General features: G+C 33.0%; 2 protein-coding genes and 1 pseudogene across 2 annotated transcripts; all 3 read right to left on the bottom strand.

Annotated features, from left to right (window-relative positions):
• Positions 1-1104: 1104 nt before the first annotated feature.
• Positions 1105-2311, bottom strand: LOC145816543 (cation/calcium exchanger 4 pseudogene; annotated as a pseudogene).
• A 1613-nt stretch (positions 2312-3924) lies between these two features.
• Positions 3925-14126, bottom strand: LOC114324064 (putative disease resistance RPP13-like protein 1). Its single transcript, XM_082915320.1, has 3 exons — positions 6014-14126; positions 5282-5367; positions 3925-4715 (listed from the first exon to the last, which is right to left on the bottom strand). The coding sequence occupies exon 1, from the start codon at positions 13869-13871 to the stop codon at positions 10851-10853; it is 3021 nt and encodes a 1006-aa protein (XP_082771446.1). The 5' UTR covers positions 13872-14126; the 3' UTR covers positions 3925-4715; positions 5282-5367; positions 6014-10850.
• LOC145816557 (putative disease resistance protein At3g14460) lies at positions 9684-10769 on the bottom strand. The gene has a single exon (XM_082912557.1). The coding sequence runs from the start codon at positions 10767-10769 to the stop codon at positions 9684-9686; it is 1086 nt and encodes a 361-aa protein (XP_082768683.1).
• Positions 14127-17475: the final 3349 nt, after the last annotated feature.

Consider the following 17475-nt stretch of genomic DNA (forward strand, 5'->3'; position numbering starts at 1 on the left):
ACTGCAAAATATACACACCTCATTGAGCCTAGGACACTATTGGCCCTTCTACCTTTGCTTGTCTTGCAATTTCATCACTGGAAAAAGTAACAATTAGTCCACTCCAAAACTCATACCCCTTCATATCTGCAATATATACTCAGATCTGGATTATTAACTTCATAACTGCACATATATATACATATTCAAATCACAAATTTCATGCAAAATGTGGAGTGAAGAGAAAAGATCAAAGTGAGCAAGCAGGCATTGAAGATAATACAAATAAACATAAACACGACTATAATAAAAAAGAATAACACTTACTAGAAATGGAAGCCAAAAGAGCACTACTATAATTTGAAGTTTGATTTTGCACCTAATAGAAAATTCAGGTGCCTACACTATACAAATAACAGTGACTAATTAATCACAAATAGATACATTACCACTCAAAAAAGTAACAAAAATTTCATCAATAATACAATATCAGCTACTTACCTAACAAACAAAAATCCAACTATTCCCCAGCTCCCCCCCCCCCCAAAAAAAAAAAAAATAAATTAAGCAACCACTCCAATTTCTAATGAGACGAATCTGTTCTCTAGCATAAGCATTTTCTGATATGAAAATGAAGTCATTAATTAACCTACAAAAATCCTAAAAGTAGAGAAAGATTACACTTGCAATTTCAGTGAAATTAACAGAATTTTAACAGAACACTACTTACCTCTAATGTTCAAATTTGATTTTCGAATTTCATGTTTGGTTTGATTTTCAAATTATACTGAAACAAGTAAATCACAACATAAAAGCAGAGGATGGTAAATTCAAAAATATCACCTTATCTTTGTACAAAACAAGCAATTATAAATTAGAATAAAGCCTACAAAAGCGTTGCCACATCCTTTTTTCTTGTAGTGAATTTAACTGTACAACAATTGATTACTCATTTCCAACTTGCAAGTACAGTAACTGATCATGATCATGAGTTTTTTTCTCCTCCTAGTCCTTGGTGAGAAACAACTTCAAGATGACAATAATAGATAAGACAAAATACACATCATCTTCTTCAAAAATATTTGTTGTTAACCTGCTTTTCCTGAATATTCGCTACATCAAATGTTAACTTCGACCAGCCAATGATATGGTTCCTATGGCATTGATTACCCTAATAGGGAGAAATATCAAGTACAGGGCAATGAGGCCCACTCCAAGCCTCCTGGTAGGACGCATATCATTCCTTGGTAAAACAACAAGTGCCCAGATCGGTCCTGAGATGAGAAATCTCATAGTATAGAAGAGGCTTCTGTCTTGTGGAATAATGTACAAGCCAGGTTTCTCTGATCAGGCTCCAAGTAGCATTGAGATCCCCAAACCACCAAGTGTGTTGAACATCGGACTTGCATAGTATCCAGACAATGCAATCTACAAACCATCTCCACCATTCATTGCCAATGAAACATTTGACACTAAATCACCCATCGAGTTGCCCCATGCCAATATAGTTAATCCAAGGATTGATGGATTAACCCCTAGAATTACACCCAATCCTACCAACAGAGCAACAAGCTTGTTTGCAATCATGTAGAACCAAACAATGCTCATCAAAAATCCACCCAAAACCAATGGAAGTAAAAACTTCTAAGGTGGACGGTATGATCTAGTGTACCGAAATGCAAGAAAACTGAGTGCACAACCAATGGAAACACCAAGCATATAAGCAACCTTTCTACTTTTAGAACCTAGAGTCTTGAGTACTCCAGAGAAATGCCAAAAGAATGGGAACAAGTGAAGCACTGCCTACAGCGTAGAGACCTTTGACTAAGATTCCTCCTCAACTAGAGGAATTGTCAATCGGCGTGGCACTTTTAAAGGCAACTCCATTATCGAACATAGTTTAGAACATGAGAATGACGAGTGATCAGTTTCTATGCCATCATCAATCCAACCCCACACATGCCTTTCATTGTTAGACACCTTAGCTGACTGATTTGAATATATTGCGACATTTGACACCCACATCTATTGAGGCAATGCATTACGGGACACGATTGTATCACTTTCTGTGTCCATGTCAAGCAAAGTATTATAGATAGAGTCATCCTCTTGGTTCCCTTGAGAGAATGCACTTCCTTTAACAAGAAACAACAATGTAACAACAACCAATTTCAACCTTTGAGCATGTTTCCTCAAAATCTCATTCACAGCAACAACAAATGCATAAACTGCATAAATTGCATAAATCAAGAGAAATGTGATGGCTCCCCCAACAAATCACCTTACGAACATACAAAATCAATGAAAGTGATACAAGAGTAACGAGCTGCATGTGAAATATGTGGCATGGGATACACTTCTCACATTGCTCTGACTTGGATCTCCATATAAGTGCAATTACTTTAACTTATTCACACTTTAATGTATTTTCTTCTATATATTATGTTGTGGGTGTAAATATTTAAATAAGTTACCCTTGAATGTGATTTAAAACAAGTTTGCTTGAATTAGGTTGTACTAACTGCTTATAATCTAAAATAAATTCTAATACTAATCATGTTAGCCGTGTCATGTTCGGATTGACACGACCTCAAGTAGGTTAGGTCAATGTTATGATATTTGACACGTTTAATTAAATGGATCATTTTAGTGTATCATGTTAGTTTTGGGTGTTTTAGACACGAACCCGTGATGACACGACATGACATGACATGACATGATTCCTACCCCCACTTGGGATGAGGATATTCTTAGAGTGCGTTTGGATCAAGGATTTTTGGGAGATTTGTGGAAGGAAAGAAAAAAAAATAAGGGAAAAAATGTATGAAATAGAAGCTAAAATTTTTCCCTTCCCTATCTATTTTTCTCCCCATCCACATAATCTTATAATTCTTAATTTAAACACAACCTTAAAGTTTCAAAGTGAAACACTAGAAATAGCAATCTTGATGAGCTGCAATACATGAGTTCAATGGTTGCGTTGTTGAACTACATACAGAAGACCTTAATGCTAAAGGGTTTTGATTTACTTGGACTGAAAAACAAGAAAAAAGAAAAAGACCAGTAAGTTAGCGAGAGTACTAGTTAATAATACCTAGTGCGTTAAAGTTTTTAAATATCATTGTCCTAATGTTTTTAAATGCCCGAAATTAAATTGAGAAAACTTATCAAATTCTTGAATTTTTGGATGAAGCATGATATATCAAGGAGATTTTTCAAAATTCAACAAGTATTAGATTCTCCAAGTGTTGAGAATGAATATTAAAATTAAAAGACTTGACTCAGGAAATTGAACAAAAAACACTACTCTAACTTTAGTTTGAGAGTCATTAGAACCAAAGAGAAACTAAATTAGATCCACGTGTTTTAACTCTCCATATAGTCATAGAAAAACAAGAGGCACTTCAACATTATATTAATCCGTATGTTGCAAAAGAATCATTCCACAACTACAATGCCAAAATAAAATTAAAGTTGATAGCCATAGACTAAGGAATAATATTATCAGCCATTATGACAATAATGGGAAGAAATTAGAAGAGATAAATGAGATTAAGGCTTTGAATATACATATATATATATATACATTATGTATGTCCATGTATACATATTTTGCCTATTTCCTTTAGACAATTATATATTTCACTCAATAGGATTTTTTTTTTTTTTGGGGGGGGGTGGGGGTAGGTATTATGTTCCAAGTGCCAAACTAGCATTTTGCCTCAGAACATCAACTAAATTGAATACAGGATCAGAACTTTGTTCAAGTAATTGTGCTTCTACATTATTTATATGAGCAAGTAACAAAACATACTGTCTCTCAAGAATGCTCTTGAAAAGTGAATAACATGTGAACACTCAGGCCCCTGTGGCAAAGACTAGAAGAAAGTTAAATTCTAATAAATCAGCTACCTAAGCAGAGCTACAAATGAAGATGTGTCAAGAGACTTAAAAAGGGCCAAGAACTACATTGATCCACAAATTGTGTTGGGTGTCGAAGTGAATGACTACAATGCTAACATTGTCAATCACATTGTAAGCTTACTCAAACCACCAAAAACATCTCTAATTTGCCACTAATGTACAAGTAAGCAGTCATCAAATTGAATTACTTTGCACGTACTCAAGTTTCATTGAACAGGAAGGATATTCGAATAGATTTTCCATCCAAACATTTTCACTTTATTCAGAACTTTCAGCAGCTAAATCTTCTACCAAAATGTCCATTCAAAACTCATTCCTTTTTAGGTGGCTACGATCTGCTGCTTACCATCTGAAGAACTGACCCATGTTTCTCTTCTTTGCAAATCCATCTCCCAATAATATGCCGATTAATAGAAAAAAAGAAGGCCATTTTTAGTAAAGTGCCAAACCAGTATGTCATTAGCAAGCCTTGGGCAAAAAGGGATTTTACATATCAACTCAGCTTCAAAATCCAAAAAGCACCATGTGATGAGACCTTCATTCCATTCCTGACACCAGTGCTTTCATCAATAAGGGAGAAAACTTTACATTGGCGTGGAATCCATCAAACTTTCCAAATCATCACACACCAGACATTGAAATCCCTTCAAACCCTTTCTTGGAGATTGCACACAAAATCTATTGCCTTTGACGACGAGGGAATTGTTAGATGTGCATGAGTATTTCTACCTGCACTAGAATTTTTTTTTTAAGTTTTCCCATGACAAACCTCCATATTGTTGTGCAGAGCCTCAAGCATCCTCAACAATTACCTGCAATATAAGGAAACAAAACCATAAGTTGATAAGAGGTTCAAAGTAATATACATGAACACAATTGTAGTGGAGATAAGAAGGCAAGTGAATTTGCTTAATAACAAATAAATTGAAATGAGCAACCAAACTCAAGCTCACTTAAAGGAAAAAGGACCAAACTTCATCATTTTATTAACTATTATTGTAAAGTCTTAGCTACTCTATTAAGTAAAACATGAAATGACCAGTTCTTCCATATTGACATTTTTGGGGTGACAAAGTAACTATGGATTGCCCACATGGATTTTAACCAAACAAGGTGGCTTCCTAATAGTCTAATGTAAAATAGCATGCAAGGAGAAAGGCTTAAAAACACAAAGTGATTTTTTGCAAGGTCTGGAAATTTAAATGATCAAAAGTCTTGCCTAAGTGTATGTTGGAGGGAGGTTTTTTCAATCATGGAAAGGACTTCTTCTCAATTATCTCCTTTTTCAATTTTTTTTGTTCCTGTCTCTTATTCCTTTATTACCTATGAGTGTTTTCCACATTATCCAAAGTACTTGTCATGCAAATTTCTGGCATACCTTGAGAAGAGGCACAAAAACTCGCAGTGCAGTTTAGATGATGAGCGTGCATACATCCTAAAGTTTGTTTCCACAACAACAAAGCCCTGAGAACAAAAAGGTAATGACAATAGTTAGTACATTTTTCTATTTAAATTTTCAACAAAAAATTGAAAAAATACTGAAAAGCACAGTTTTACAAGCTACAACTGCAGGTTTTAATAAACTGAGGAAGTTGTCCTCTTTAGGGTTAAAAATATTCTCGATGCTCATGGAGGTGTATTTGTATTTGGTAGAGTAGGTGAACGTACTCATGAAGCAGATGAAAAACAATATCAGCATTCCAAGTGAAATGGAACCACTCATTAGCTCTCGCCTTGGCAATTTCAAAAAAGAACAAATAATTCGAACTAATACAAATTACTGAACCATTTATTTTGTAGCCATTGGAAACATTATGAAGCTAGCTAATACATCATATGTCACATTTCCATTGTTGATGTAATAGATTAATTTTCCAAAAATATATTCCATGCTGCCATGGATATGATACATTATGCTGTCTCTGGCACTGCTATATGTTCTGCATAAATGCGACACACCAAATTTTCGTGTCCCAACTAAGTCCAAAAAATTGTAAAAGTGGAATACATAATTCTAACTCTATTGAAATGAAACTAGAAGCCATGGTATGGACTACAAATAGATAACATAATGAAATTAAAGACAAAGGAAATTTTGTCTGCCAATTACCTGGAATTGAAGCAACAGCACAGGAAAAATGAAAGATCAAGAGAAAAGGCACCGTCTAGCTCGGATTGTGAATGAAGAACCTGGAAAAAAAATATTTTTGTGTGAGTTGGTGACAAGGATGAATTAGAGAACTAATGTATTCCTAAAGTAAAAGTGAACCATCACAACCTACAGAGTAGATTTTGATTGTCATCCATAGGTGAGCATGGAAGACCATGAACCTAGTGACTAAGATTTTGGATGATTGATAAGCTCCACATCTTTAGAGATTGTCACTTATACGGTTTGGGAGAGAAGCATTGTTGTCTTTTAAGGATAAAAAAATTCTTCAATCTTCCAGCTATTCATTCTAAGCAAGACCCTAAAATTTGAAACTCAAAATTTATGCATAAGCTTATCATCAGTAAATTTCAATTTACTAAAGCTAGAACCTGAAATAACTCGAAATTACAATGATGGTAACAATAGAAGAATTATGTTTGAGTGAGTTACTATCGTGAAGAGTATCAAAAAATGATGCTATACTTTTTAATAGACTCCAAAAAACCAGATTTATAAAGTTCAAAGCTTGTATATCATTTTTTTTCTCTTCAGAATGAGATAGAATGCATGTTAAATGCACAATAGTAAAATAAAGATTCTCTTAAGGTCCTAACAAAAATGCAAACTCCAAATATAACTGAAACATGGTGCAAAAGTAAAATTTTTCCTTCCATTCAGGTACTTGTAGAACAAAAGTGCAAGGATTCTATTGTTTACTTAAACATGGATGAATTAATGTGGGAACAAATAGAATTTTAGAAAAATGGTAGTTGATTATGCATGAATTGAGCTCAGGGTGAGTAAAAATTGGGGAACAAACTTGATACATAAACTTGAAACCAAACAATCATCAATAGCCACCCCTTTGACAGAATATTTGCTAAACCTAGAAAAAATTCATCTCTTATGCTTTGTTTGTTTTGGCCGAAAATGCTTTTTGGAAAAATGTTTGTCACATTTTATGGAGGTTAGTATGATAGAAAATGAAAGTTAAATGGAAAATGTTTTCTATGGTCAATAAAAAATAAGCCTTTTGAGTGAAAAATGCTTTACACTTTTGAAGGTGAAATTTTTTTCCCGAAGTGTAAAACATGTTTTGGTCTAAAGTCTTGCCAACACTACCACCACCACCACCATTGTTGCTACCACCCCCCCACTCCAACTAGTGCCACCGCTAATGCAACCACTAGTACATTAGTTTCAAGTTGCATCAAACATAGGAGATCATTTTCTAGAGAAAACATTTTATAAAAAAATACGTTGCGTTTGGTTTACTTTTGGAATTGTGGTTCTAATAAAAAAATTTCAAAACTCATAACTAAACACACAACTCAAAACTCAATTCAAAAACAATTTTTAAAATTCATAACACACAATTCAAACCTCTTTTCAAAAGTCATAACCAAACTCTTTTCAAAACGAATAGGGCACTTTTTCCATCAGCACCTATGAATAATACAAGATAAAATAACAAATGAGAATGAAAATTAAGAGAAAAGGAGATATTTGCAAGGAAAAAACAAAGAATGAATTGAAAAACAGAGCAGTGTGTTTAACAATAATTAATCAGTAATGTATTGGTAATTTCAACATTCACAACAAACTGAAACTCTCTTACATTCCAAAAGAAGTAGATAGTAAACTCAGAGTTGTGCTAAAATCTGAGATGATATTGGTAATGAGAAAATAAATAAATAAAAATGGTATGAGAGATGTTGTGTTTGCTTGTTTGTACCTTGCAATTGGCCTATGATCTTGTAGAATAAATATATCTAAAGCTAAGTCTCTCATTCCAAACATTTTTTAATATTTCATGTTTTGGAGTTTGCCGGAAGATTTTTGGAGTGGCAAAGTAGTGAGGATTTCTCGCTAGTGTATGCTAAGATACTTTAGTCTTTGGTCAACCCCATCCCGAAAAGAACCCGATTTTATCAAAGATAAGAGAACTATTTGTTAATATTAGATGAACTGCCTCTTATGTTTTCTTCTTATTGTTTTCCATATGGCCCTCTTCATGACAAGTCTAAACAGATCAACATGTAAATTTAAACAAACAAACACAAAAACTCTATACGGTATACCAATTTCTAATAGTTTCCTATATTTTTTTGAATATTTGCCTTGGATTTGAATTCTAAATAATACTCCAAGTAGGGTAGATGGCTTCTCAACTCCCCTTTAATAAAGGAAGCCTAAATCTCTCCAACTACTAGAACAGATTGCCCACATGGATTTTGACAAGATTACGTGTGGCTTTGTAACTGTCAAATGTAATCCAGCATGCAAGCAGGATGGTTTAAAAATACAACTTGATAGTAAAAAAAAATTCCCTTCTTGCAAGGCATGGAAGTCTTAATGATAAAAAATCTTGCATGACAATGTGAGTTGATCAAACCATAGTAGCAGGAAACTCTTAATTTGGTGATGTTTCTTACTAACTATGACGCACGGGTACGAGTACGAATACTAGTAGTGGTACGATATGTGTATGTTGATATGGTAAAATCCCAAAAAAGTTGGGTACGGGTACGGTTTGGTACGCTTATAAAAAAAATATTTATTTTTAATTTAGAGTAATGTTGAAATTAATTAAATGGTTTAATTTGTTAAGATCCAACCTATAATTAACATTTAATGCCAAAAATAAACGTATAAATCAAAATTAAATGTCAATATATTAAATAACTTACAAACCATAGTTTAATTTTAAAATCATACTAACCATAAAGCTAAAAATAAAAACAAATTCTAGTGAAATGAGTTTTATCTATGTAGTAAAAGAAAATATTGTTTCAACTAAGGTACGGTACGGTTTAGGTATATACTAGATACGTCTGGGTATGCCAAAAATTAAGAAGAAAAATTTTGGATACGTGTTTTGTATACTTGGTACGTATATAGAAGTATCATGCGAGGTACCATTCGCCAGTAAGTACTCAGTACGGGTACGACATGCTTTCTGAAATACCCATGCTTCATAGCTTACTAAGAAATGCAATTCCGCGCTTTCAAATAAGAAACCAGCAAAAAACTCGCTCATTTCTAGGAATAAACTCGCTTTCAAGTGAGATCGAATCTCTCAAGCATACAAATTTTAAAGAAATAAAAGAAAAACAACTCAAACTTATTATAGTACTTTCTATTTACATAATGTTTATTTACACTTAATAGAGACAATTTGTAGTTGATATCAATCTCCAACAAAAATTCATATTTTAACAAATATATTACAACTAACTAAATAGAAAAAAATAATTTTTAGAATATAATTATATATTTAATAATCTAATATATAAAATATATACATGCTCCAATAAAAGTATGACAGATTTTGTGTTTGCTTGTTTGTAAGTTGAAAAGTTGTTTGATAAAAATTTAAATGTTAAACTAAAACAAATTATTTGATATGTATAAGATCAAATTTTAAATTCAAAGTTTAAATTTAAAATTTATTATTTTTAATTGTACTTTTTTAATTTTTATATTGTGATGATAGAGGATGCAAATATAAATAAATCCTCATTTGTGATAAAAATCTGAAATTGGTAATGATAAAATAAATAAATAAATAAATAAAAATGGTAGGACAGATTTTGTGTTTGTTTGTTTGTACCTTGCAGGTGGCTGCTTATATTTCCCAATCTACTTGAGGAATGTATTGGATGATGGGCCAATATTCTTTCCCCTTTTCACACTTCTGTTTCAGTATTGGATTACAATCTACGATCCACAGTGACAAAAGCGAGGGAGGGAAGCCTTGTTCTGGAAAGGTCGCAAGCTCAGGGCAGCCAGAGATCCATAGATGCAAAAGAGAGGGAGGCAACCCTTCCTTTGGAAAGGACGCGAGCTTAGGGAAAAACACGATATAAAGTGCTTCGAGAGAGGTGAGGTTTTGAAACTCCTCATAAGAGAGTCTTTCCAGATTTGGGAAGTTGTTGATTCTCAAAGAGATGAGAGAGGTGGGCAGGAACATCCCTTCTTCTGGAAAGGACACCGTATCTCCCCACGGCCAACCTCCGCCATCAAGGTGGAGTGTTGTAAGAGAAGAGAGTTTGTGCAAACCCCACTCTAATGGAGATGGAGGCGGAACTGGAAGTTGGCCGACGTCGTCCACTGTCAAATCCCCGATTGCAAGTGAAGTGATGTTGGTGGGGAAACTCCCTTCCTTCACAAAGTAGGAGACCATTCCTGCTCTGCATCTAATTAAACACAGATCTTGAAGCGAAGTGAGTTGGTTGATGTTGTTCTCATCACGACCAGCAAGTGACAGGGGCTCCAGATTAGAACAACCGTATATATCCAATTCACTGAGATTCCTGAGATTATTGGCTTTAGGTAAAGATTTGAGATGGCTGCAACCGTTTATTACAAAATTTTCAAGAGATGGACAATCAATTTTGATCCCTTCCTCTGCAAAAAGTGACTCCAGATTTCTGCAACCCCAAATCACAAGTTGTTTTAGTGTGGATGGTAGCCCACCTCTTGACAATAAATATGTGAGCGATGCACAGTGAGAAACCTTCAACTCTTGCAGATTATTGAGTGTCATCAACTCGGGTAGGGACTTCAAAGCATCACACCATGAAACCCCAAGTTCTCTCAGCATAGATGGCAAACCTTTCATTGGAAAAGAGATCAGACTTGCACAATCGCAGATTCTAAGCACCCCAAGAGATGTGTATGTGTGCAGATCTTGTGGCAGTTTCTTCAGCATTCCACACTTTTCAATTGTTAAGTACTCGAGTCTCGCCGTCATGCAAGGCAGCCCCTTATTCCGCCACAATGTTATGAGTTCTTAGCAGTTAGTAATGTCCAATTTCTTGAGTTCCCTCAAATCTCGAGTAAACCATGTCGGTAGGAATGCCAGTTTTTCAACATGAGAAATGCTCAAAGCAGTTATTGAAGTCAAATGCTTAGACATTACATTGGCAAGTAACTCCGCATCAGTTGTGCTTGGATTGCACAGGGAGTCGAGAACTGTAACATGGCTAATATCCAAGGTGAGGGAACCAAGTTCAATCCTGTTCTTCGTCCCTAAGAGTGCTGGAAGGCTTGGGAGCATAACATTATTCATTGACAAGGATGCAAGTGATGGCTGTACGAGGCTCGAAACATCAATCAACAACTGTGGACAACCATCAATTTTGAGAGAATTGAGACAAGGAAGATCATTTGGTAATCTTCCAACAAGTTTGGGACAATTTATGATGGAAAGCTCACTGAGATGACCGAACGGCTGAACTCCCTCATTTTCAAAAGCAGACCAATCCTTCCATTCTGGCATAAACTTAAAGCTCAACCTCTCTAGAGAGGGGAAAGGTTTGGCACCACGCTGCTGCCCATAGAACTCATAACCCAGGTGCTTTATTGCACTCATTCCTTCAATGTAAAGGTCTTTAAGCAAGGGTAGTCGTCCAAGTGGTGGCAAAGATGTGCAATATTTAATTCCTTTTAATCGCATGAACACCATTTTAGAGTATGAAACATCTCCAACCCAGTTTGGAAATTTTGTACTGCCATACCCAATGATGGTGAGTCGTTCCAACAATTTGAAAGGTCTCATCTCGTCAAGCACATTCCTCTCAACTATGTCATTCTGCGAATGGTGAGATTCATCCCATTCTAGCGATAACTCTTTTAACTCCTCCTTAGACATAAAATTGGCATCCCTTGCATCCTTAACACCACTGACATTCTCCAGTCTTGATATGTGTATTGTCCCTCGAATGTTCGATAGGTTTTTCAACTCTCCTATTTTACGCCCACAATCTTTACCCACCATAAAATTTGACAATGTTTGGAGACTAGTTAATTTACCTATATGTGGCGACATCTTTTCTAATGATGGAATATTCACGCCAGTCATGTCAAAATGGCGCAAGTTCACTAGCCTCCCTATGTTTAGGGGCAACTTCTGAAGTCGAGAACAAAATTTCAAAAACAAGACTTGTAAATTGTAGAGAGCTACCACTGTGTCAGGCAACCTTGTAATCCCAGAATAGGATACATCAAGGTACCGCAAGTGCTTTAGATCTCCAATGAAATCTGGTAGTTCATCCATGCCATTACAATGTAAACGTAACTCACGTAAGCATTTTAACTTTGGCAACAAATCATGAAACAAGTACCTCGATGCATGTATACTCGGTGGAAAAAACTGTAAGAATGTTCGTAAGCATTTGGCATCATCAAAAACTTTAAATTTTTTGATTCCTTCATAATCGTTACCAACATAAGATGAATGTCGAGCTTTGTCCGAAATCTTGTTATGCCTGCCATACTCCAAATTATTCTTGAACCTAAAACATTTGTCTCCTGCGACATTTTGAGCCAAATCATTGATGAGGTCATGCATTATGAAGTTCAATTTGTTACCACTTGATGGTTGAAAAAATGATCTTGATACCAATTCGTGAAAATACTTGCGGCCTAAATCTTCCATTTGCTCTCCACCTTTTGGTTGCTCAATTAAACCTTCAGCCATCCATAGCAAGACTAATTCCTCCTCCTTGAATTCGTAGTCCATTGGGATAATTGCACAGTAAGAAAAGCACCTCTTCAAATGGGAAGGGAGATGAAGGTAGCTCAATTTCAATGCTGAGAGAATGCCACTTTCCTCATTCCATATATTGCTATTTAGTATTTCTTTCCATTCACGCTCTTCTTGTTTACATCGTAATAAGCTGCCAAGGGCCCTAGCTGCCAAGGGCAAGCCTCCACACCTATGCTTAACAATTTTCTTCCCAATTGATACCAATTCCGGGCATTCCATGATATTTCTATTCTCAAATGCATGATGGGCAAAGATTAACCAACAATCATCATATAGTAAGTTTTTCAAATTGAGATATTCATCCATACCCATCTGTTTTACAACACCTCCTTCTCGCGTTGTCACAATGATTTTACTTCCAGGTGCTCCGGCTTCAAAGGGCAATCGTAGCGAATTCCACCCATCATGTCCATAGTGCCACACATCATCTAGAACAAGCAAAAACTTTTTTTCTGCCAGTGTGTTTCTTAGTTGGACTTGAACCTCATTTAACTTGCCCAAATCACATGGACGGTGAGTGAATGACTCGAGAATTGCCTTTGTTGTTCCCAGAATGTCGAAGTCAACAGAAACACAAACCCATGCTTGCATATTGAAATGCTTTTCCACTTTGTCGTGATCATAAATGTGCTGAACTAGTGTAGTCTTGCTGATCCCACCCATGCCTACAATAGGAATTACATCAAACTTTTTTGCAGTAGGTGCATCCCCAAGTAGCAATTCGATAATTTGCTTCATGTCTTCATCTCTGCCACGAATATGAGGCTCCTTCAAAGATGTAGTTTGTGATCTCTGCCATAGATCTGTAGACATCCTCCCAGCAAGTCTTTTATCCAAACCAAGATCTTTTCCTTTCGTAGCAACTTCTTGTAATTGACTAGTAATCTCATTTAGCTTAGACCCATTTTTTAAATTGAATGGAAAAATAGTAGAGAGGCGTGGAAACTTAGCTGGTCTTCTTCCCATCGTTGTCTCCTCCGCCATTATCTTCCTTTCGAGAGCTTCAGTGGCAAAATCATCCAATAAGTCATCTGCATCGTAAGCCAAAGGTTGAACCTCTTCTAGCCACTTTTTGATATCCTTGTCGTACACTTGTTTGTTCTCTGCATCAGCCAACAGAGTCTCTAAATCCTCTAATGCCGTCTTCAGATTCTGGATGCCAGTGCCAACGTCCGCTGTGCTCACTAAGTTGATTAAATAAGAGGACAATTTATCAACCGTAGCTTGCACAAATGGAGAGATAAAGATCCCAAATACGTCCATGGTGTTTGTTCTGAAAGAAGGAAAGGTAATGAAACCAAGCAAAAAAAAAAAAAAAAAGGTCGAACAACCTCTGCAAATTTTAAACAACTTTGGTGTGTAGGTGAAGGATAAGAAAGGTAAGAAAGGAAGCAACACAGAATAACTTTGGTAGGTAAGAAAGGTAAGAAAGGAAGCTGAAAGGTAAGAAAGGTAAGAAAGGAAGCTGAAAGAATAACTTTGGTAGGTAAAGGTTGTAAACTCAATACAAACAAAGCACTGCATAAATCAAAAACATGGTCAATACTCAATAAGTAGACCCCAAAATATGTTGAGAAGAAGAAAAAAAAAAGATGAATATGTCGAAGCAATCAATTATAGAGTAATTTAATAAAATAAAAGGAGAAGAAAAGAAAGGAATTAGAATAAAGGTCATTTACACACGAGTCCTAATTTACGAATTTATACTCTATTAAATCATAATTAAGATGTTTTGAACCTTCAAGTCTTATTAAATTTTTAATAATTAGAATTACCTTTCAAATAATGATTGTTCATTATTTATGATTATGTATAAAGAAATATGATTTGACATTTATTCAAATAATGATTGTTCATTATTTATGATTATGTATAAAGAAATATGATTTGTCATTTATTTTGATTTTTAAAACTTTAAAACAACAATTTCAAATTGAAAAAAGTAAAAAAAAAAAAATTATGTAAATTTTTTGAAAACACTTTTAAGAAAATTCTACTTAATTGTTTTCCGTATTTTTTTGTTTTTACTAATTTTTTTTCATATTTTTAGCAATTTTTAAAATTTTTAGACACACTTAACATAAATACACTTAAAAAGTATAATTTTTGTGATTTTTTTAAAAAAAATCACTAAATACCAAAAATACAAAAAAATAGTATATTTTTCGTATTTTTGTGTATTTATTAATTTTTTAAAATATGTTTTTACAAATATTTTACTTTTTAGATACATCTAAGTAAGGTGCATCTAAAAAAGTATAAAAAAATGCTTAAAATTTTAAAAGTATTCACTAAAAACAAAAAAAAAATGAAAAACAAAAAACTAAATTTTTAAAAAACTTAATTCAAAAAACTGAAACCAAATACACTGAATGTTTTTTTTTTTTTTGAAAAATTTGAAAAACTGAATTATTTTTTTTGTACAAAACTGAAAATTTTGTGTCTATAAAGGAGTATGATGATGGAACATTGATGTGCAAAACTAAAAATAAAAATAAAAATAAAAAATTTAAAAATGAAAAAACTGATAATGTTCTCAATTTTAAAATTTGAAAAAACTAATCACTGTGTTTGGTTTGAGTTTTTTGGATTAAGTTTTTTAAAAACTGACTTTTTTGGTTTTTGTGTTTTTTTGTTTTTAGTGAATACTTTTTAAATTTTAAACATTTTTTTTTACTTTTTTAGATGCACCTTACTTAGATGTATCTAAAAAGTAAAAAAATTATGAAAAAATATTTTAAAAAATTAATAAATACATAAAAATACAAAAAATGTACTGAATTCTTGTATTTTTTTTGTATTTTTGGTATTTAATGAATTTTTAAAAGATTTGTTTTTACAATTTTTTTACTTTTTAGGTATATTTATGTTAGGTGTATCTAAAAAGTAAAAAAATTACTTAAAATATTAAAAAAATTTAGTAAAAACAAAAAAACAAGGAAAATAAGATAGTAGAATTTTCTGAAAAGTGTTTTGGAAAACTGGAAACCAAGCAAGGTGAATAATATCCTTTGTTTTATTAGATAGTTGAATCAAACCAATAAGTAGAAGGGCAAAATCGTTTAATCTCATACTCTGTTTTTTTTATCAGTTAGTGAAACAATTATATGGGACATTACTATGCAAAATTGATAATGTTCTTAGTTTTAAATATTGAGAAAAACTGATAATATTCTGAGTTTTACTAAATAAAACTTATTTGTTCAAAAAATCTTAAATAGGATCTGAACTACCATATCATTTATAAATAAGACTTTTAAATAATTAACTCTAGAATAAATTATTTAATAAGAAAATTATATAAAAGTTTACTTTCTAAACCCAATAATGTGTACAAGATATAATTGACAGGTGATTAGAGAAAGATATGAGAGAGAATTTCTTTAAATATCCTAATTAATTGTCAAATCATTAAATTTAGGATAAATTACACTTACACCTCCTAAGGTTTGAGTTTAATACATATCACCCTCTAACGTTTGGAAAATTATACTAACCCCCCTGTCATTGTAATTATTTAGACAGAATGAAGACATTGAACTCATGCACTCTCTCTTTTTTTGCTTTGCTTTACTTTCTCTTTTTTTTTCCCATTTCCTTTATTTTTTTTTTTAAATGTAATTTCCTCTATTTTTCTACTAGGAGTTGTTACCTTTTATATAAGCAAGGGGATTTGTGAAATGAGACTATTAACCACAGGGTTGGGAATGTAATTTCTAAAACGTCAAGGGATGAGTAGTAATTAAACCAAATTTCAAGGGGTGTCAATGTAATTTACCTTTAAATTTAACAAGTAGTAAGTCTTCTAACTTTATCTTAGGTTTTAATATAATCTTTTTTTAATTCTTCCATGTAAGCACTTTAACTTTGCTTTTGCTTCAATGTAACTATTTATTTTTTATTTTTTATATTTAAATCTCTAACTTTAACCATTAGAGAAATTTATTTATAAATCTCATTAGAGGACTTGTAACCCAATCAATTTACAAAGTATTCTTGTGTTCCATCTAATCCTATACATTTGAACTTATACTTCAATAGATTTGTTATCCTTTATTAGAAGTATTATGTGAACTATTTTACCCTTATAGACTTATATTATAATATATATATATATATTATACCATATATCTAAGAGCGAGAAAATCATTTATTAGATATCTTTTATTTATGATATATATAAAATAGAAAAAATTAGTGACAAATCCAATTTAAGGAGGGTATAAGGTATTAGATTCAGTGGATGTTTTTTTATTGGTAAGAGGTCCACCATTTGTGAAATAGTTTGGTGAGAAGTCCTTTTGTTATTCTGGGAAGACATTTTGTTTTTAATTTTACTCCTTAATTTACCTGTTGACTCTTTTTTTTTTTTTTTTTGCTATATGTTGAAATTTATATTTATCTGTTCAAATTGAAGGTCCATTTTCCTATCTATTTGAAATTTCACAAACTTGTTTTCTATCTGTTGAAATTATCCATTGCAACAAAAACAACACACCAACAGATAAAAAAAATAACAACACACCAACAGATTAAAAAACAACAACACAAAATAAATAAAAAAATAACAATTTTATAGATATGAATAACTAAATCCAAAATATATCTGTTCAACAAAGAAAAACAATTATCATTAGAGAGGGATGATTAACAACAACAACAATAAAGAAAAAAAAAATTATCTTTTTGTTTTATCTGTTCAACAACAACAACAAAGAAAAAAAAATTATTTGTAACAACAGATCTATATTCTAGGGTTTTTGTCCAACAAATCTATATTCTAGGTTATTTTGCAATTAAAATGTATTTGGCCTCACAGCCATCTTGAATGCCAAACTCTAGGCGACCAAAGACCTCGCCAAAGTAG

The sequence above is a fragment of the Camellia sinensis genome, chromosome 2 (assembly GCF_055761805.1).
Source record: "Camellia sinensis isolate YWXY chromosome 2, ASM5576180v1, whole genome shotgun sequence".
NCBI classification, from domain to species: domain Eukaryota; kingdom Viridiplantae; phylum Streptophyta; class Magnoliopsida; order Ericales; family Theaceae; genus Camellia; species Camellia sinensis.